This window comes from Rhodamnia argentea, chromosome 5 (assembly GCF_020921035.1).
Source record: "Rhodamnia argentea isolate NSW1041297 chromosome 5, ASM2092103v1, whole genome shotgun sequence".
NCBI lineage: Eukaryota > Viridiplantae > Streptophyta > Magnoliopsida > Myrtales > Myrtaceae > Rhodamnia > Rhodamnia argentea.
This window is the reverse complement of record NC_063154.1, coordinates 28,048,249-28,069,766: the sequence shown is the minus strand read 5'-3', so window position 1 is coordinate 28,069,766 and position 21,518 is coordinate 28,048,249. Positions and strand designations below refer to the sequence as shown.

General features: G+C 40.3%; 2 protein-coding genes and 1 pseudogene across 2 annotated transcripts in view; 1 reads left to right on the top strand and 2 right to left on the bottom strand.

The window, feature by feature from the left end:
- LOC115755168 overlaps positions 1-21,518 on the bottom strand; it is a 463,587-nt gene that overhangs the window by 16,760 nt on the left and 425,309 nt on the right. The window lies entirely within an intron of this gene.
- LOC115727948 (probable disease resistance protein At4g27220) lies at positions 2,795-14,100 on the bottom strand. The gene is made up of 7 exons (XM_048279743.1): positions 13,692-14,100; positions 10,773-13,597; positions 9,612-9,837; positions 9,433-9,497; positions 6,310-6,898; positions 3,111-3,175; positions 2,795-2,869 (listed from the first exon to the last, which is right to left on the bottom strand). The coding sequence occupies exons 1-7, from the start codon at positions 14,098-14,100 to the stop codon at positions 2,795-2,797; spliced, it is 4,254 nt and encodes a 1,417-aa protein (XP_048135700.1).
- On the top strand, positions 16,442-18,160 carry LOC115726479 (annotated as a pseudogene).

Here is a 21,518-nt window from a genome sequence, read left to right as displayed (position 1 = left end):
ATGCTCCACTCCACTGCAATTTTTTCCCGTATAAACTATAGCTATGAGCTTTTCTTCTTAACTGGGCAATTGTTTATCATTAGTTTACCAATTCAATTTAATGTGAGTAAATTACTATTAATGACCAACTAGACAAGTGGAATTTGTTTTGTTTTAAATCCAATGGCCGATGTTGGATAACAGGACTGGTCCCATAAAATAGCATATAGGGCCATAACATTTATCGATAATTGTGTAATGTCATTTTCATTGATAAAAAATAATAATAAAGCATTTTCCACCTGCCTTTGCTCCCCTTTTTTAACTTGAATGATTTGTCATCTTCTTTAAAGTTGGCGTTGAGATTATACCTAGTGGATCTCCTAGTTAAATAGTTAACTACGTCTCCGCCTGCTAGTTTGGAATTTAATATACTATAAATAATCTCTCTCAATTTCTGCCATTAATTGTTGTTGTCATGCTCTAATTTTTCAATTTTGTATTCAAAATATTTTCTATTACATAGTGTTTGTGACACATCTCTAAGTCAGATTTCGAGATGATAAAGGTTAAATATATAAAACGATTAATTATCCATATTATGAATGTTAAGATCTATTGCATCTCAATTGCCATTTCATACACCAGACAAAAGAAAAAATTTGCCATTTCATATGCTCAAGTCGCAATGGGGAAAACATAAACCCAAGGTTGTCCAAGCCGTCGACTTCTAATGTCTCCAAACTTGGAAAGGCAACCTACGGAATTCGTACATGAAATTGGTGATTTAGTTAAATCTCGAATTAATGAAGTTCCAAGATGAGGTGAGGGGAATTATTGAGTTGCAAAAATAAATTAAAAAAGGGACTAAGAAAATCACCATACTACTGTTGTTTCTAGTTTCCAGAGTGTAATGACTGTGAGAAGTACTAGTTCCATTATCATTGAAAGCAAGCTCTCTCTTTTCTTGGAAGCTCAAAGCATGAAAAGAAGATAAAGTAGTAGTCAGACATAATAGCATGTGGAGGCCCACAATTTATATTTCCACAACTCTTTACGGACGAGGAAACAATCATGTTGCAGGAGTATTGGGCCCCACCAATTTAAACAGGATATCGAATGCCAAAAGCCCGTATAAATATATCTCTATCCATGCTGTACGCGTACAAATTATCTTTGAAGGCCACCCACAACTGGGAAGGAGAACAGTCGTGGTCAGACACGCTATCTTGTGGGGCCCTCAACTTATACTGCACGAGTCTTGGGCCCCACCATCAATTTTTGCTAGACAAAATGGCCGCATGCTTTCCTTAACTACGTAATTGTTTGTCCTTAGTTTACTAACTTCTTTTTAATGTTAATAAATCACTATCAACAACCAATTTAACAGGATATTAAACACAAATTTTGTGTTTGTAATGGTGCCAAAAGTACGTCCAACTACATCTATGAGTACATACGATATGAGTCCAGGAAGACCGGAGCCGATACCACTAGGAAGCGAGTGAAAGGCCGCTTTGTGAAGGCTAGTAAGGAAGCTCCCGATGGTTGAACTTACACATGAAAGGGCTGGTGCTTTTCCACTTGTCAAAATATATGTAATCCTACTTTAATTAACACTATATGGTTCAAGCAGTATTTTTTTTTAATCACTTGACACGAGATGAATTTTTGATCGAGCAATTTCTGCCTACCTAACATAGTTTGCTTTTATTGGCTTCCATATATTGTCAAGGGATCGCTCTATTTGTACGATCTTAAAACTCTTGAATGCAGAGATCCATTTTGATGTATAGTGTACTTGTGTGGCATGCACTACCCGACAAGTAGGTTGTTCATTACAAATAATCGCGATGCATATTTAATCAGAGATTTAACCAAAGTAAAGATCGTATATAAATTTAGTTAGTTCTAATTTTGGCTATGTTTTAGCTTCAGTATACTTAATTGATGTAACGATAATCATGTACCTCTCGATTGAAGAGGACAATGGAGCGTAATTGGACGCGGTCCCGACTCCGACCTTCTTGTGAACCCGTCATCGATTTTTTATTGGATTAAAAGAATTGTCAACATTTATATTCCAAGGATGAATCCATCTATGCGAAGATCTTCGATGATGAAAACAAAGGATAAAATCTTACATTTTTCGCGAGAGAAACACGTCAGACTTTTCGGGCATTCTAAGCGTAGATCAATTAACATCGGGAATGCCACAATTTCTGATACTTCCACTCCCGATCCTTCTTCCCCCATAATAATCGCCTCCATCTTCTTGCAATTGCTTACCCTTAGCTCTTTCAGTTGTGCAAGAGATTTAACTATGGAATGGGAAAAGATAAACCCGAGATTGTCCAAGTGATCAATTTGTAATGTCTTCAAACTTGGAAAGGCAACCTGCGAAATTTGTTCATGGAATTAGTGATCTAGTTGAATCTCGGATTCATAAACCGCCAATATGTAAATATACATGAGTGCCAAGGGCGAGGGGAGTTATTAAGTTGTAAATAAAAGGAGAAAAAATCTCTGTATCAATACCATTTCTAATTTCCCGGAGCATTTCATAGAACAACAATAAGTTTTTTAAAGTATTCTGAAGTCATCTTTGAAAGCGAGCCACAACCGGGAAGGAGAACAGTCAGTACCCACTACTCAGACACACTACCTTGTGGGACCCTCAACTAAAATGAGTGATTTCCTTTTGCTGGTGCAATTAAGAGAGAGTGAAGCTTCCTTCGATCAGGAAAAAAAAAAGTGAGATCTCCTAAGTGCAAATGAAGTCAAGCGCGCGAATTGTAAGTGCAAATGTAGTAAATTAAGAGAGAGTAAGGCTTCCTCCGAACTCTTGAACCTTACTGCTCGCTTTCCTCTCAATTGTTTTTTCAATTGCCTGCAATGTGTGTGTGTATATATATATGTGCAGGTACCATTTCTAGAGAAATTATAAGTAAGAAATTTGCAACTCATACTCGTTGGAAATTCTCAACACTTAATTCTTTTTTCAATTATTTTAAGAAAAGTACATGCTACTCATTCTCTTTTCAATTATTTTAATCAAAGTACACTTTGTAAGCAATTGAGTTAGTTTTTATTTTGGTTATGCTTTGTCTCAGGTATATTTGATCACCTACCTCTTGACTGAAGAGTGTAGAGCAACATGATTTGACGCGGTTCGGACTTTGAGTTTCTCGTGAACCCGCCATTGATTTTCCATTGGACGAAAAGAATGTCATCATATGTATTGCAAAGATGAATATATCTACAAGATCTACAATGATGAAAGAATAAATCGATCTTACACTTACAGTTACAGAAACACGTAAGACTTTTCAACCATGTTAAGGATAAATCGGTTAACATTGGAAATGATAGAGTTTCTGATATTTCCACTCCCAATCCTTCTTCCTCCGTAACGATCGCTTCCATCTTCTCGCAACCCCTTACCGTTAGATTTCTCATTTGTGCGAGAGATTTAACCATGGATGGGGAAAACATAAACCCGACATTGTCTAAGCCATCAACTTCTAATATCTCCAAACTTGGAAAGGCAACCCGTGGAATTCGCTCATGAAATTGGTGATTTGGTTGAATCTTGAATTCATGAACTTCCAAGATGTAAATATAGATGAGTACCAAGGAGCGAGGGGAATTATTGAGTTGCACAAAAAGAAAAAAAAGAATAAAATAAATTAAAAAACGTACTAAGAAAATCACTATACTAAAATGAGTGATTTCCTTTTGCTGGTGCAATTAAGAGAGAGTAAAGCTTCCTTCGATTAGAGAAAAAAAAAAAGGTGAGATCTCATAAGTGCAAATGAAGTCAAGTGTGCGTCTTGTAAGTGCAAATGAAGTAAAATAAGAGAAAGTAAAGCTTCCTTCGAGCTCTTGAACCTTACTGCTTGCTTTCCTCTCGATTGTTTTCTCAACTGCTTCCAATGCATATATGTTTGTGCAGGTACCATTAGAGATGTTCAACCGTCTTTATGGAAACAATTTCTAGAGAAATTAAAGGTAAGAAATTTGGAACTCATACTTGTTGGAAACTCTGAACACTTATTCTTATATGCTACTCATTCTCTTTTAAATTATTTTAATGAAAGTACCACCTCAAAAGGGTAATCATTAATTAACGTTCCAACTTAGAAGTCACTGAATTGACGTGGTGAAAGCAAAATCCAGCCAAGGATAGCCTGAGGAAGAATATTAGCAATTAGAAAGAAAAGGTGTGATTTTATCTACTACCAAATGCCTAAAAGTGAGGCTAAGAGGAAGCAATTGGAAAAGGGATTGATAGGGTCAAACATACAAATCTTATTTGCATCATTCCACACTCTGAAAGAACTAAATATGCCTAATTCCCTTTAAATTTTCTTTAAGAGTAAGTATAAAACTGCAGCTTGCATGTCTGAGACCAAAACTTTTAGGGTTAAGAAAAAATCAATTGTCGCTGTTTAAAATGGAAAGCTTTATTTTTATTTTTATTTTTATTTTTGTGTAACGCGTAACTAGCCTTTTTCCAAAGGTTCATTGCTATAACTCCAGAAAATCTTTCATCTGCAAAGTTTGCTCGCAATCTAAACAGGAAGCTTTACTCTCCTTGGGTCTTCACCCATCGCTCCCATCCATACGACAAGTTTTAAGGGTGAGTCTAAATTCACAGCCTACATGTCTGAGACCATCACATTTTTAGGTGAAAAGACCCAATTGTCCCTGCTCCACAATGGAAAGCTTTATTTTCTGTTTTTCCAAAGGTTCATCGTTGTAACTCTAGAAAAATGAATGATTACGCCGCAAAGACGACAAGTCAAGTACTCATGCACACTAGCATGTGGGACCCACGACTAAAATTTCCACGGCTCTTTCCTGACGGGGAGTGGGCTCAGATTCGTTCTTCTGCTGGTGCACCTAGGGCCAGGGGAGAGTAAAGCTTTCCTTCGACCAGGAAATTAACGGTAAGTAATTGCAACCCATGCATGTCCGCGACAACTCTGAATACTTGTGATTTTCTTGTGAGATATTTCACCAAAGCAAAGATTGTAAGTAAATTTAGTTAGTTTTACTTTTGGCTATGCTTTAGCTTCTCCTTAATCACGTACCTCTCGGTTGAAAAGCACACTGGAGCGTGATTGGACGCTGTCCCGACTCCGACCTTCTTGTGAACCCGTCATCGATTTTTCATTGGATGAAAAGAATTGTCAAAATTTGTATTCCAGAGATGAATCTATCTATGCAAAGGTCTTCGATGATGAAAACAAAAGATAAAATCTTACATTTTACGCGAGAGAAACACGTCAGATTTGTCAACCATTGTAAGCATAAATCGGCCAACATCGGGAATGACAAAGTTCCCGATATTTCCACTCCCAATCCTTCTTCCTCCGTAATGATCGCCTCCATCTTCTCGCAACCGCTTACCGTTAGATTTTTCAGTTGTGCGAGAGATTTAACCATGGATGAGGAAAACATAAACCCGACATTGTCTAAGCCATCAACTACTAATGTCTCCAAACTTGGAAAGGCAACCTACGGAATTCGCTCATGAAATTGGTGATTTAGTTAAATCTCGAATTCATGAACTTCCAAGATGTAAATATAGATGAGTACCAAGGGGTGAAGGGAATTATTGAGTTGCGCAAAAGAAAAAAAAAAGAATAAAATGAACAAATGGACTAAGAAAATCAGCATCACCATACTAATGTCGTTTCTAGTTTCTAGTCTTTCCTTAGGTAAAGAAGTTGCAACGCAGAGCTTAATTTAACTAGTGAGCCAGTTGTATTCCATCCACAGAATAAAGGAAGCAAACCCAACGAAATATGTAATGCTTGGCCAGTGTGTGTAATGAGAAGTACCAGTACTCAAGACATTAAGAGCGTGTAGGGCCCACAAATTGTATTTCCATGATTCCTTACCGACGAGGAAACTATATTGCAGCAGTCTTGGGCCCCACCGATTTAAATGGGATATCAAATGCTCAAAGTCCGTACAAGCATATCCATTGCATCTTAATTGCCATTTCACACACCAGACAAAAAAAGAAAAATTTGCCATTTCATACGCTCGAGTGGCGACAGCATCTTGGCATGATGCTTCTAACTATGGGTTGAGCTTTTGCTATGCTTTGTCTCGTGCATCTAATTTGATGTAACGTAATCACATACCTCTCCACCGAAGAGTACAGCAGAGTGTGAGTTGACACGGCCCCGACTCTCGCCTTCTAATGAACCCGTCATTGGTTTGTCATTGGATGAAAAGAATGTCATCATTTGTATTCCGAGGATAAATTTATCTACACGAAAATCTTTAGTGGTAAAAAGAAAAAACTGATCTTACACTTTCTGCGAGAGAAGCACTTCAAGCTTTCCAAACAACTTAAGCGTAAATTGGTTAACATTGAGAATGCCGAAGTTTTTGATATTTCCATTCCCAGCCCTTCTTCCTCCGCGATGATCGTCTCCATCATTTCGCAATTTGATACCGTTAGATCTCTCAGTTGTGCGAGAGATTTCACCATGGATGGAAAAAATATAAACTCGAGGTTGTCATGGCCATCCAACTCAAACTTCTTTAATTTATGGAAACTCACTATTCCACTAGGATTCTTGTTCCATATGCACCTCAAGCTCCCCAACTTATTCAATTCCAAGGTGGTTAACTCTGACAGAGTCTCAACATCTCCATTGGCGCTTGGTCCTTCAAGGTAAAAAATTTCTTGCACCAAACTGCAATCATTGATACTTAAAGTTTGCAACTTGTGGAGCTTTACCAACGATCTGGAGCTGATAACCTTTGAGAGAGAATCGCACCGCACCACTTTGAGAGATCGGAGATTGCTCGACTCTAGTGGAGATTCATCGCTCCATATCTCATTTAAATTGGGAAGCCGTTCTATTGTCAAGGACTCCAAGAATGGAAATGAAACCTGACGAACGGACCCATCATCAATAGAATTTACAATTACAACGGACGGGCAGGAAATTTATGTGCTTATAGCAAGTTATCATAATTGGTCACTGAAGAAAATTTACAAGCAAGATACTTTACAACCTTTAGATAATTTTTTCCATCACAAAAATTTATGATAAGCAAAAGCTAATTTACAATACAAAATGCAATTATATGACCCCAAAAGACAACTAATGAACTCGACCATCAATTTTCCAGTGACAACGAAAACTAGTCACCCATAAAGCGAAAGGAAAATAAAGCTTTCAAGGTAAATTACTTCCCGTAAGGTAAGCTCATATAACCCATCTCAATTAATCTTCCTCATTGCCGTAATTTCTTTAAGGGTGAGTCTACATACGCAGCTTACATGTATGAGACCATAAGATTTTAGGTGAAAAAGACCCAATTGTCCCTGCACTACAATGGAAAGCTTTATTTTCTGTTTTTCCAAAGGTTCATTGCTAAAACTCTTGAAAATCCTTCGCCCATCCATCGCTCCCATCCATACAACAAGTTTTTGATTTTTTTTTTTATGTGTTTCTTTCATTGGACTATTGTCATCCCCAACAAGCATGTGGGACCCACGACTAAAATTTCCACGGCTCTTTCCTGACGGGCGGTGGGCTCAGATTCGTTCTTCTGCTAGTGCACCTAGGGCCTGGGGACAGTAAAGCTTTCCTTCGACCAGGAAATTAACGGTAAGAAATTGCAACCCGCACATGTCCGCGGCAACTCTGAATACTTGTGCTTGTGTGCTACTGATTTTCTTGTAAGATATTTCAACCAAAGTAAAGATTGTAAGTAAATTTAGTTAGTTCTAATTTTGGCTATGCTTTAGCTTCTAGTTAATCACGTACCTCTCGGTTGAAAAGCACACTGGAACATGATTGAACGTGGTCCGGACTCCGACCTTCTTGTGAACCTATCATCGATTTTTTATTGGATGAAAAGAATTGTCAAAATTTGTATTCCGGAGATGAATCCATCTATGCAAAGGTCTTCGATGATGAAAACAAAAGATAAAATCTTACCTTTTTCGCTAGAGAAGGACGCCAAACCTCCCAAATTAGTTAAGCGCAAATCGCTTAACATTGGAAATGACAGAGTCTCCGATATTTCCAATCCCAATCCTTCTTCCTCCGTAATGATCGCCTCCATCTTCGTGCAAAAGCTTACACTTAGCTCTCTCAATTGTGCGAGGGATTTAACCATAGATGGGGAAAACATAAACTCGGGATTGCCCAAGCCAATGACTTCTAATGTCTCCAAATTTGGAAAGGCAACCTGCAGAATTCGTTCATGAAATTGGTGATTTAGTTAAATCTCGAATTCATGAACTTCCAAGATGTAAATATAAATGAGTACCAAGGGGTGAGGAGAATTATTGAGTTGCACAAAAAGAAAAAAAAAAGAGAATAAAATAAATTAAAAAACGTACTAAGAAAATCACCATACTAATGTGGTTTATAGTTGCCAGTCTTTCCTATGGTAAAGAAGTTGCAATGCAGAGATTAATTTGATTAGTGAGCCAGTTGTATTACATCCGTAGAATAAAGGAAACCCAACGAAATATGCAATACTTGGCCAGTGTCTCTAATGAGAAGTACTAGTTGGTAGTTCCATTATCATTGAAAGCAAAGCCCTTTCCGTGGAAGCTCACAAGCATAAAAAGAAGATAAGTAGGACTTAGACATAATGGATTGTGGGGCCCACAATTTATTTTTCCACAACTCTTCATGACGAGGAAAACTATCATGTTGCGGGAGTATTGGCCCCCACCAATTTAAACGGGATATCAAATGCCAAAAGTCCGTACAAATATATCTCTATCCATGCCGTACCGCGTGCAAATTATCTTTGAAGGCGGGCCACAACTGGGAAGGATAACAGTCGTAGACACACTGCCTTGTGGGGCCCTCAACTTACATCGCTGGAGTCTTGGGCCCCACCATCGATTTTTGCTAGACAAAATAGCCGCGTGCTTTCCTTAGCTACGCAATTGTTTGTCCTTAGTTTACTAACTTCTCTTTAATGTTAATAAATCACTATCAATAACCAATTTAACAGGATATCAAACACAAATTTTGCGTTTGTGGTGTCAAAAGTACGTCCAACTACATCTATGAGCACATATGGTATGAGTCAAGGAATACCAGAGCTGATACCATGAAGCGAGTGAAAGGCGGCTTTGTGAAGGCTAATGAGTAAGCTCATGTTCTGCAATTGTATTACCCATTCATGCTTTGTGCAGGTACCACAGGAGATATTCAACCATCTTTATGGAAACTATTTCTAGAGAAATTAAAAGGAAGAAATTGCAAAATCATAAAACATGCCGGCAACTCTCAACACTCGCGCTTGTACACTACTCATTTTCTTTTAAAATATTTTAATCAAAGTACACTTTGTAAGTAATTTGGTTAGTTTTTATTTTGGCTATGCTTTGTCTCCTGGATATTTCAATCTTTTTGTTATATTTAATATTTTGACATAACGTTAATGACATACCTCTCGATTGAAGAGTGCAAGACGGCGTGATTGGACGTTGTCTTGACTTCGAGCTTCTCGTGAACCCGTCATCATTTTTTCGTTGGATGAAAAGAATGTCAACATTTGCATTGTCGGGGATGGATCCATCTACAAAAAGATCTTCGATGATGAAAAGAATAAATCAATCTTACACTTACCGTGAGAGAAGCACTTTAAACTTTTCAAATATTGTAAGGATAAATAGGCTAACATAGGAAATGCCAGAGTTTCTGATATTTCCACTCCGAATCCTTCTTCCTCCGTAATGATCGCCTCCATCTTCTCGCATCTCCATATACTTAGCTTTCTCGGTTTTGCGAGAGATTTAACCATGGATGGGGAAAACATAAACCCGTGATTGTCCAAGCCATGAACGTCTAATGTCTCCAAACTTGGAAAGGCAACTCATGGAATTCGTTCATGAAATTGGTGATTTAGTTAAATCTCGAATTCATGAACTTCCAAGATGTAAATATAGATGAGTACCAAGGGGTGAAAGGAATTATTGAGTTGCACAAAAAGAAAAGAAGACGAAGAAAAAAAATGAACAAACAAACTAAGAAAATCACCGTACTCGTGTGTTTCTAGTTTCCATTATTATTGAAAGCAAGCCCTTTTCGTGGAAGCTCACAAGCATAAAAAGAAGATAAGTATTACTTAAGACATAATGGATTGTGGGGCCCACAATTTATTTTTCTACGACTCTTCATGACGAGGAAAACTATCATGTTGCAGGAGTCTTGGGCCCCATCAATTTAAACAGGATATCAAATGCCAAAAGTCCGTACAAATATATCTGTCCATGCTATACGCATTATGTGCTCTTACAATTATGGGGCTACGCAATGACTAAAGTGCTTATTCAAGCATGATACACAAAAAAATGTGCGTCAATTAGGTTAGCATATTATACATTTTGGGGATAATAACAAAGTTTAGCAACTAAATTCAATGGAATCCATTTAGAAAGATCAGAACTAACTAACTTTACCGACAAAATTACGTTAATGCCAACAAATCCCCTTCAATTTTGCTTTACGAAACCCAATTAATGTAGATGTGCTTGCAGAATGTAATTTTAAAATAACTCGGAACCTATTGAAACCTAAATTTACATGAATTTCATTCAATTAGTTGGATTTCTACTGAAGTAGGAGATACGGAAGATTTTGCTTTATCTAAGGCATGAACGGACAAGGCAATTATGAAGAAAATATATAGAAAATAACAAATTGAAATAATCATAATATGCGTTACATCTAATTAGCAAAGGGAGGAAATTTTAATTAATAATTAATACTCTTTTAATAGAAAGTTACCTGTTGTTCGTTGAAGAATGCAATTTGAGTGCCAATTTGGTCGTCTGATGTACTCCTCGAGGGAGACGACCCGGTGGTGATAAAATTCTCGATATTTGGCAACCAATACAATTTCAATACCCGCAACTTAGGCAACTCAAATTTGCCACGATCACCATCAGCTTCTACAATCCCCCGCATTAACTTGCAACCGACGACTTCGATCTCTTCTAGCTGTGGAAGTTCTCTCACCACCGAACGAGGAAAAAGAACCTCTATCTTGTCGCATCCCTTAACCCGTACTACTTTTAATGTGCTGAAGGACCCGATGGAGATATTTTTGGTGCATAATATCTTCTCCAAGTTGACGAGATTATTGAGAAGTAGCGTCTCCAACGCCTCAAAAGTAGGAAGGGAAGACCGTTCGAGGATGCAACGGAAGGAAGGACTATCCTCCACCTGTATATGCTTTAATTTTGGAAAACCTTCCGAGGATAATGCGGAAATACTTTTCTCAGTTCTGTCCACCTCGTACAAATACAAATTGTCAGCTTTGGCCAAGATACTTTGAAAGCATTCTTTTCGAAGAACATCGCTTGTTCCATCCAAGTTGAGCTCCAACATCCTCGATCCTTTGTAGTCTCCCCAGCCCCGTACATCACCTATTCGGATTTTGTACTCGGTTAACTTCTCAACATCTAGATCCCTTGGGAGCGCACTTGGATTGCGAATGGATACATGCAGAGTGCGGAGATTCTTCATGTTATTCAATTCAATAAGACCGGCATTAGTTGCTGGAGTTTGCTCCCCAGCACTCCATCGATCAAAGCTATCCTTCATATACAACTCCTCCAATTTGGTCAACCTTCCAAGGACACCCGGTTCAATTATCTGTAGTTTTGAACAATAATCCAAATCTAACAACCTCAGCTCTACTAGTTGCCCTATTTCTTTCGGCAATTGCTGAATGTCCGATTGCTGAAGGCTGAGAATTTGGAGGCCTTTTAGCTTGCCAAGAACGGACACATCCTCTACTGAACAATTATCGACACACAAAGTGTGTAAGTTCTCCATGAATTGAAACGGCGAAGGCGAACGACTGAGACGTATTCCCCTAAGATCTAAGGCCATGAGATTCTTCATAGAGTTGAAATACGAATCCGAGATCTCAAGAGATCTTTTGTTTTCAAGCAGCAAAAAGATCCGCAATTCCGGACAGATTAATTCTTTGGGAAGCTCCTCCAAGTCGACGTAGGGAAAGCATATCGCCTCGCAAATTTTGAGCCTGTCCTCTAACAATGCTGTTTCCCACTTATGTTGATCTTTCAAAACAAGAAGAGGGCGATTTGTTGAGGCAAACGAGGCAACAAACTCACGAACCAAATCATGAATCTTAAAACCACCGGCGTCTTCTTCACCGTCTAATAAAAGGGAGGAGGCTTGCAGAGTATGGATCAGTGAGCCCAACCTAACTCTAGCTTCTTGCACGCTGCTAACTCCTCGAAATATCCTCAAACCGAAGCCGTACCTCGCCAAGTCCTCGAGAGATGGCTTAGAGACGCCATAAGCAACACAAAGTCGTAACAATGACTTGGCCTCCTCGCTTATACGACCATAACAACTAAGTTGCAGCGTGCTAGTTATCACATTACCAGTATCTTCGCTCCAGATTTGTTTCAAAGCATAGTCACATTCAGAGTAACTAGTGTCTATAAAAAGTTTTGATATCGCGACAATTAGGAAAGGCAAACCTGCAGATATGCGGACTGCTTCCTCCACCAAGGGTTCCAACTCAACTGGTACTTTGCCTCCCACCATCTTCTCAAACAATCTCTTTGCCTCTACGTTTTCCAGCTCACGAAGGAGGAAGGCGCTGTCACAGCGCATTTCCCTTCGCAAAACACGTTGATCTCTTGCCGTTAACAACAACTTGCATCCTCTAGCTTTGTTGTCAGGTCCGCAAGGAATGCCGACTTTGTCCAAGTCCAGCCTGTCCCACAGGTTGTCCAGTATTATGAGCACCTTCTTTTTCTCCCTCTCCTCCATTTCCAACCTCGAGCGCAGAAGGTTCGCTCGCAAGCTGACATCGTCTCGCTTCTCTAAGTCAGTAAGGCCCAACCAGTGCGCAATCTCTCCTTGAATCCTCTTGATGTCTGGATTTTCCGACACGTCGGCCCTAGCGACCCAATCGAAAGAGGTGTCTTCCCTTATTCTTATTCTCTTTTCGACATCCACCAAAAGGCAGGACTTGCCAACTCCGCCCATCCCGTAAATCCCAACCACACTGTTGCTGGTATTGGCAAGAGCGTCCATGACTTTCTGTATCATCAAAGCTCTAGATTCGAAGACGCTATCGTCCCTAATAGTAATCGAAGTCGAGGCAGAAATAGGGGGTTCGATCGCGGTGGTTGACTGAACGACATCTGTGCCCTCTTCCCTGGCCGGAGTTGGACTGACATACCCAGGACGTGCGCTGGAGCACATGTCCTCCAATTTCGTGTATGCACTGCAGCTTCGAGTGTGTTCCTGAATCCCTCGGATCTTGTCTTCGGCCTTCCTGCTGAACTTATAGTGACAGCTGGGGTTGGGAAGAGTCCCCAAGCACCAAGTTTTGCTCGCTTTTTCAAAGTGGTCCAACAGGTCACTCGCCTCCTCATTGGCGTCCTTAGCCTTTACCTGCCATTGCGTGACGCGACTGCGGACATTCCGATGATCCTTTTTGGCCTCTTCCAGGGCAAGGTCGACCCAATCAACCTCGTACGCCAGCTTCCCGACTTCCTTCCGAAGATCCTGGGCGTAGATCTCGGAGGAGATCACGTATTCGGAATGACGCTTGATCTCAGTAACTGCCCACCTCAAGAGATCCGATACGGTACGAAGGCCACAATCAATCCTTAGGGAGGAAGTCGGAGCAGGAACACCGCGGGAGATGTCCCTGACTTCCCCTGCATTCGGGCGGAGGCGGAGGTAGGTCACGAATGACCTGGATCTTGTCCTTGGCGTTCCTGCTGAACTGATAGCGACAATTGAGGTCGGGAAGAGTCCCGCGGCAGCAAGTCTTGTTCCCCTTTTCATAGTCTACCAACAGGTCGTCCGCCGCCTTCAAGGCCTGCTCAGCATTTGCAAGCCACTTCCTGGCGTCACTGGAGACCGGCCGAAGATTGTTTCTGGCCACTTCCACGGAATTGCTGACCCTCTCAACCGTGTCCCGCAGATTCTCGACTTCCGTCTGGAGATCCCGGACGTAGCTCTTGGAGGACATCACGTATCCGAATTGACGCTTAATGGGAACAACTACGCTCTTCGAGACATCCCATGCCGCCCTTGAAACGGCAGAAACGATTGACATTTTCCTCTGATTTTTTTTTTTTTTTCTCGAGAAAACAGAGACAAAGAGAGCGATGAAAAAGAGCAGCAGATAATGAAGAAGAAGAGAAGGAGGAAGAATGGTTGTGTCGAGGAGAAGAAAGAGCGAAACAGATCTAAGGACAACGAAAGCCGAACAAGTGTGAAGAGATTTGAGTGCAGAAAAGGATGAAGGGAAGGTCTTGACTGGGCAGTAGACTCAGACTGATTAAAGTTGTCACTGGCAAAGATAAATAAGGAAAGAGACTGCACTGGTCTCCTCTCCTCAACGACGACCCCAATGTGGACTTATGGAAAACCGAATAATACAAACATTGTTTAGTTATTAGGGTGAGATTGGTTCAGCTTTTCCGAAGACCATTGGAGTCACAAAGCCTCTCGGAGAAAATGCAAAGGGTTTGACAATCATTTTCAATGGGCTTTGGGATGAAACTTGGCCTTGAAAATGCTGACCTATGATTTTTTTCTTTCAAACCTACTCTCACTGATTTTTTAAAATTTTAATTTTGCCCATTATTTTGTTGTTATATCAATTTTTAAATAAAAAATCCAAACCCTAGGTTATGGCCCGCGGCCGCCAAATCTGGGGCGACCATCGGCGGCGGCCAGCTGTGGGGCGACCCCCGGCAGCTGTAGCCTGGGCCGCACAAGCCTTGACAAGGGTCGCGCGACCCAGGCGATAGTCTCCTGAGGTTGCGCGACCTCAGGCCTTGTTGCTAGGGTTGCACCACCCAGGTGACGGCCGTTGGGAATTACGCAACCCTAGGGAGGCCCTCACCGGGGTTGCGCGACCCCCGGCCGCGAGCCCAAGTAGCCCTTGCCGAGTTTGCTCGACCCCCGGAGGTCGTAACCCTAGAGTTTGGATTTTTCTTGTTTCTTTTATTGTTTCTATTTAAACAAATACGGTACAAAGCCCCTTTGCAAATTTATTTTGCCAAACACTAGTCAGGCCAAAGCTGTTTTTCAAAGGATTTTTTTACCAAATGCTATTTGCATTTCCTTAAAGCCCCTTACGCTAAAGCTATTTATATTTTCCCAAAGCCCGTTTCCAAAGTTGAACCAAATCCACCCTTAGTCCTACACCCACTACTTGTGTTGTGGCCAGCAACTCGCTACTCCGGACAATCTCATTGGCTAATAAGTTGTAAATCCCCGGCTAAACATTCATTTATTGTTAATCAGCTCCTCTAATGACTGCATTCCGACTTTGCTTTTCCTTCTTTAAACCCTTTGAATGCTTTGGATGATTTTCCTTTATTTTTAGAATATGAACTCAAAAATTAGAAAATGCCATGAAAACAAACTCACAAGAACATTTGCATGAACACCAGCATGGGCAAAAGAACAATTTATGAGTCGAAATTGATTGAACCTCATATGATGATAGTAGGAAACAAGATAAACCTAACGGTAATCGAAAGAACATTAGTAGAAATATTAGTGTAATCGAATCCTCGGACTTTAGAACTTTGGTTGCGCAGAGATTAGAAAAGTCTCTCTTTTCTAATCGGGTTTCTAACCGATCACTAAAAAAGGTTAGTGGTGACTCCAAAAAAAAAAACTAATCAAGTTTTTTTTTAAACGAAATGTCCTAAACCGTCGCCATAAGTTATGGGGCAATGAGAGTGCCTCGTCCATGGGAATCTGACGAAATTCGCTGAACCCTTAAAACAACCTTAGGTGGTCTTCTCTTTTTTTTTTTTTTTTTTGGGTCAGGATAGGTGGTCTTCTTGGTTTGGCATAGATTCGCTCCTATGAGAAAGCACCTTCGACGTATCTGAAAACAAGGAAGGATTTTGATGTCTATATTGGAATCCCTTCTGAAATTTTCAGATCGCGAAAAATTTACCTCAAAAAACGTGTCATACTTAAAAGTTTAGAGTTTTTGGCGTCATAAAAAAATTTTTTAGAGTAAATGTGTGATGGTGATATAATTTAATGTTTTTTGATGGCTTTTTTCCTTTTTTTTTCTCTTCTTGAATAGTTGACCTGGGTCAATGTGCTTGCTCCAATGACATCTCCCAAATATATCCCAACTGGGGAGGGACAAAAAAGGAGAAGCACAAATGAATGGAGACTAGACAATGCGGACCTCTAATAATCCAAATCTTGGCAAGGAACACGAGGGTTTTTCGTGAGGTCTCTTTATCACTTGAGGAGCATCAATCTCAAGGATCAAATTTCCGCGGCAATTAGCAGAAGGCGTTACGCTGGTAATTTCTTGGAAATGGGATGCCACATTTGATTATAAATTTTCATTCAGCTTCGGATCACATTTGATGTTTTAATTTGTTTCAGAGACAGAGAGAGAGAGTTCTCCTGTCATGCCATCCGAGATTGAGGAAGTTCGGATCACAGTTGAAACCGAAACAGCCAGATCCGCTGCAGGATCGATTGGAGAGGAAGACAGCCCAGTTGATGCTAACGCAAGATTGCAAAATGATCCAGTAACCTACTTGGATAGACTTAAGCGCGGACTAGAGGAATTGGAAAGGGGAAAGAAAACAAGCGCCCAAGCCGCGTCTTCGTCTTGCACCATCTTTAAGATCCCTCCGGTTTTTTGCGAGGCCTATCCTGACGCCGTGAAGCCTAAGCTTGTTTCTATAGGCCCGTACCACAAGGTCAAGGATCGTTCGCAGGAGTTCGAAGAGCACAAATTGCTCTTCCTCAAAAGCTTCCTTGAGCGCGCGGACTCGAAGGTGGAGAGTCTCGGCAAATCAGTGGAAGATAAAGCAAAGGCTGCCTTGCGTTGCTACTCGGAGCCTGGGGTGACGCCGGATGACAACTTCATGGAGAGGATGCTACTCGACGGTTGCTTTGTTGTGGAGCTCCTACTCCAGATTTGTGAGAAGCAAGATAATGAGCGCGCCAAATGGCGCGCCAAATGCCGCGCCGTCCTTAAACGGGAGGGGAAAATCGAGATTCTCATCAGGGACTTATTGAAGCTCGAGAACCAGCTTCCGTACTTCTTTCTCCGGTCGCTCTTTGAATACTCGAGCTTAACAATGATCGAGGCGAGGACACGCCATTTGTCCATGCTTGCTTTGAGAGCGTTCAATGAGGTCTATCCAGAAGCCATGGGGCTTCGTGACAACGCCAACAAGTACACTGATCTCCAATACCAGCATTACGATGACATTAAGACAAAAGAATACGATCATTTACTTCATCTCTTTTGCTTCACTCTCTTTGCGGGGAACTCGGTCCGCCAAAGCAACTCTCAGAACTTCCGGCCATCGGAGAAGTCCATACCGTGTGTGACCCAGCTTAGGCCCTGCGGAATCAAATTCAAGTCCAAGAAGACAGAGAGATTCCTGGACATAAGTTTCCGGAAACGGGTGCTCGAGATACCATCCATCGCCGTCGACGACTTCATGGTCACCGTGCTAATAAACCGCATCGTCCAAGAACAAATACCAGGAAAACAGCTCCAAGCGCATCACCGATTACGTCTCCTTCATGCACTGCCTCATCAATCAGGCCAAGGACGTGTCGCTCCTCTGTTCAGATGGGATCATCTCAACATCTTCTAATGATGACAAGTATGTGGTTGATTTGTTCGATAAGCTTGGGAAGGAAATTGTTTTTAATGTTAAGGACTGTTATCTGTCCAAGCAGTTCGACGGACTGGAATCGTACTACTACAGCAACTGGGGGATCATGATACGCACTTACTTTTCCAGTCCATGGGCAGTCATATCTGTTATCTCAGCTTTCTTGATCATAGCATTCACCGTGACACAGACCGTTTACGCTGTACTTGGTCATCACTCCCGCTAGGATCTGTTGGACGGAGTCGGAGATTATTCTGAAAGTCATAAGACAGAAATCTAAGATGAAGCAAATCAGGATCTACTTTGCTATAATGCTGGTGTTGTTGGTTCTGTTTAAGAAGTGCTCCTTCCTTTTCCAGTTTTCTTCTAAGCAAATGTGTCTTTTGTAAGTGTAATGTCTTTGCAGCGTTGCATTTAACTAGCAACTGAAGTCGTCTTCTTTGTTTATGCCAACATGAGTTTGTTTAAGCAGCCGTTTTAATGTTTCATACTTGACTGGAGCTGGGTTTTCTTTTTTATTAGGGTCTTCTGTGGGTGGGATCCCTACTGAAAAAAAAAAAAAACGAAAAGAAACCTATATCCTTTCTTTCGGGTCGGGTTGGATATCACACTATGACATGCGATCAGCAACCGTGTGCGCGATCAGCAGCCCCGTGTGCGTTTTGTTTCCCTCTTTTTCTTTTTAATAAAAGAGAACACATGGTCAGCACATGCACATTATGTGCTGACCATGTCCGTTGCACTTACACGAATACAGTATATATAAATATATATACATGTACATATAAACATAAATAACATAATCAAAACAAAATAGTATGAGCCCACGTGTGCATTTTCACACATCAACATGTGCCCATTTCGGGCGTGTGCATCATATGTACATACGACATGATCAAAAATAAGAATTATTAAATTAAATCTCATTTAATTAATTTCAGTTCGTCTAATTCGATAGTCATGATTGCAAAAAAATTACAATATCGTCTTTCACGCTTAACATCATCATGTATTGGTTACGATATGTGACATCCCTAGGTTCATCACTGAGCTAGTAGTAAGACATGCGTTAAAGCATTAGTACTTCCAAAAGAATCGGTTATCTCGATTAACTTCCGTGTCCTACAAGCCATGAGTGACATTTGGTAATATGTCATAGCTATCCAAACAGTGTGAATGCTTTAAAAATATAATGAACCTGTACGCTTCGGCTACGATGTAATTCAATCCCTATGTCTTACTACGTTCCAATCGAACATAGACCATGGAATACTTATTAAGCCACCAATTCGATTATATGCACAAATCTAATCGACATGCATTTTATACGAGATATGAATAGTTCATTCTTGGTTATAACCTTGGTCGAGGATTTCAATGTTTTTTGTGTCATAATTAGATCGCATAAGATATCATTACTGTACCTTGCATGTAACAAGAAGACAGATTCTATTTTGTGCACTTGTAACTTCACATGTGAAAGAACTATGACTATCAAGTACATAAACGATCAACAAACCAGAAATACAACCACCGCCTGTGGTGGCTGCGTTGGCTTCGGGCTCTCTTCCCCTCACGAAGGGAAAGGGTTCGAAACCCAGCGCAGTCATTAGGGATCTTAAGCGTGGCGTCGGGGTGGTGGGTCCTCCGCTAGCGTCACCCCAGGGTTTACTCCCCGGCTGTTGGCCGTGCGGGGGTTCCCCGGGATATCAAAAAAAAAAAAAAACCAGAAATACGCGTACCTGCGAACCATAGCCGTCCAATAACAAGTAGCATTGTACCTCATGTCTAAGGATTATTAACCACGCTAAAAGCTTCCAAGTTACTAATCGTTGAATGTGTGTCTCGTTCGATGAACTTGTTTGGTACTCAATGACTCGTGAGACCTTATTCTCACAAGTATATAATACTTAATGGAAAAGTTAAGAACATACGTTTCTCAGCAGAATTATTAATATCCATTTAATGATCCATCGATTGGGAATAATTTGAAGATTTAGTTTACTTGTGAAGCTATCACTTTTTGATGTTTCAAGAATAGGTTCAGTCATAATTAATCTTATGGATTATTCATATATAAAAATAATTGGACAGATGGATGAACACGTCTTTGTCACTAATTAAATAAAAATTTAAAATACAACTAAAATCCTTATCATGCAACTATTGTATGATTGGGTGGGAACATATGTCTAACAGGTTGTGCCGAGGAGAAGAAAGAGCGAAATAGAGCAAGAACGATGAGAACCAAGAAGGCGAAGAGGTTGAGTGCAAAGAAGGATGAAGGGACAGTAACGTCAGAATATAGCAACTTTATGCTGGAAAAGTTGATAATTAGTCTAAGTGGTTCCGTGCTACATGAGGCGTGCTGAACCTAACAATCAAACTCTCATGATTCAATTGCATATTTTTTTTTTTTAGAGTTGAGGTTCCCACGTGTAATGAGTTATTTCTCACGATGGTAGGGGTATATGTGCCAATGCCACTGGTTAAGTCCCCCAAGACGCGGCCGGAGAGATTCGAACCTGGGACCTTATCGGTTTAACCGTCTAAGGTCCATGAATCTCACCAACTCAGCCAACGCCTCATCGGCAAATATCTCAAAAAAAAAAAAAGAGACAACATAAGTATCATAACTTTTATGGGGCACTCATTTAAGTGCCATAAAATTTTCTCTAATAACTTGAGTGTCATTATATTTTAAAAGTATTCATTCTAATTGCCATGCCACATTGGATTTTCAGTATTTCATATGAACGTTTTACAAAATATTATGGTTTAAGAAGTAAGCACCATTCAATGGACATAGAAATGGATGATTTTCTAGCAAAGACCCAACCACGAGAAAGATAGAGGAGATGGATATGGTCTATGGAGCTCATTAACCTAACCTTAGTTAGGCCTTAACTAAACATAATTCCTTGGGCATAGAAGTGAATGATTTTCTGCATTATTACTTCTTTACTGGACCCAGGCACATCACCAATGTCCATGTCTCTATCATTTTCTTCGCTACTAACGGACAGACATTGATGAGTAATTTGCCCTTTTATTCTTTACCATCACATCTGGTGATTTTATCCTTTTTCCACTGCTAATGTATAACTTATAATCTATCTTTTCATCATTTCCTTCACCGTTAATCGACAAATACTGATTAGGTACTAATCTTAAATCCGCTCCTTGCGCGGGTCAATTAAATCATGGTTAAAATATAAAAGTAACTTTATAGCTAAGCAAAGACCGCCGTACATGTTGGCCGCCTCCGTCGAGATAAGAACGATATACTTTTAAACAATTTGGATGACTTTTTTTGCATTTTACTGTTTCTTGATCAGTGACCGTCATTAATGTCCAAGTCTCCACGTCCTTTCTTCGCCTGCTCGTGAGCAACCATCTAAATGTACGAGAGATTGCTTTAATTATGGCAGGTGTGGGAGCTGAGATGGCCTTTGATGCGACAAGTCACTCTTCGTAGAAATGGGTGTCTTTCCCTTCATTAATTAGTATCGTTAATGTGATAAGTGATTGGAAAAAATCTTTCCCTTCAATTAAACCTTAGTTGTGTGAGGATATGTGATGTCCCAGCAAGAATTAAAAGAGACGGCTGATCTCGATGATTTGCCAATGTAAAGATGTTCTCTGTTGACGTATTAGATTTACGCTAATATATTAATCATTATTTGAGAATAGGTCTTGACATTTCATGTATTGTATTTAGCAGATTTGTTGATAGAAAGCCCCTCTAGGCGTCCCTTTACGTGGAAAACAGGAAAACTCAGTTCATAAAATAAAATTCAAGTTGTTTAATAGTTATGCTAACCATAATTGTTAGATTGGAATGTGA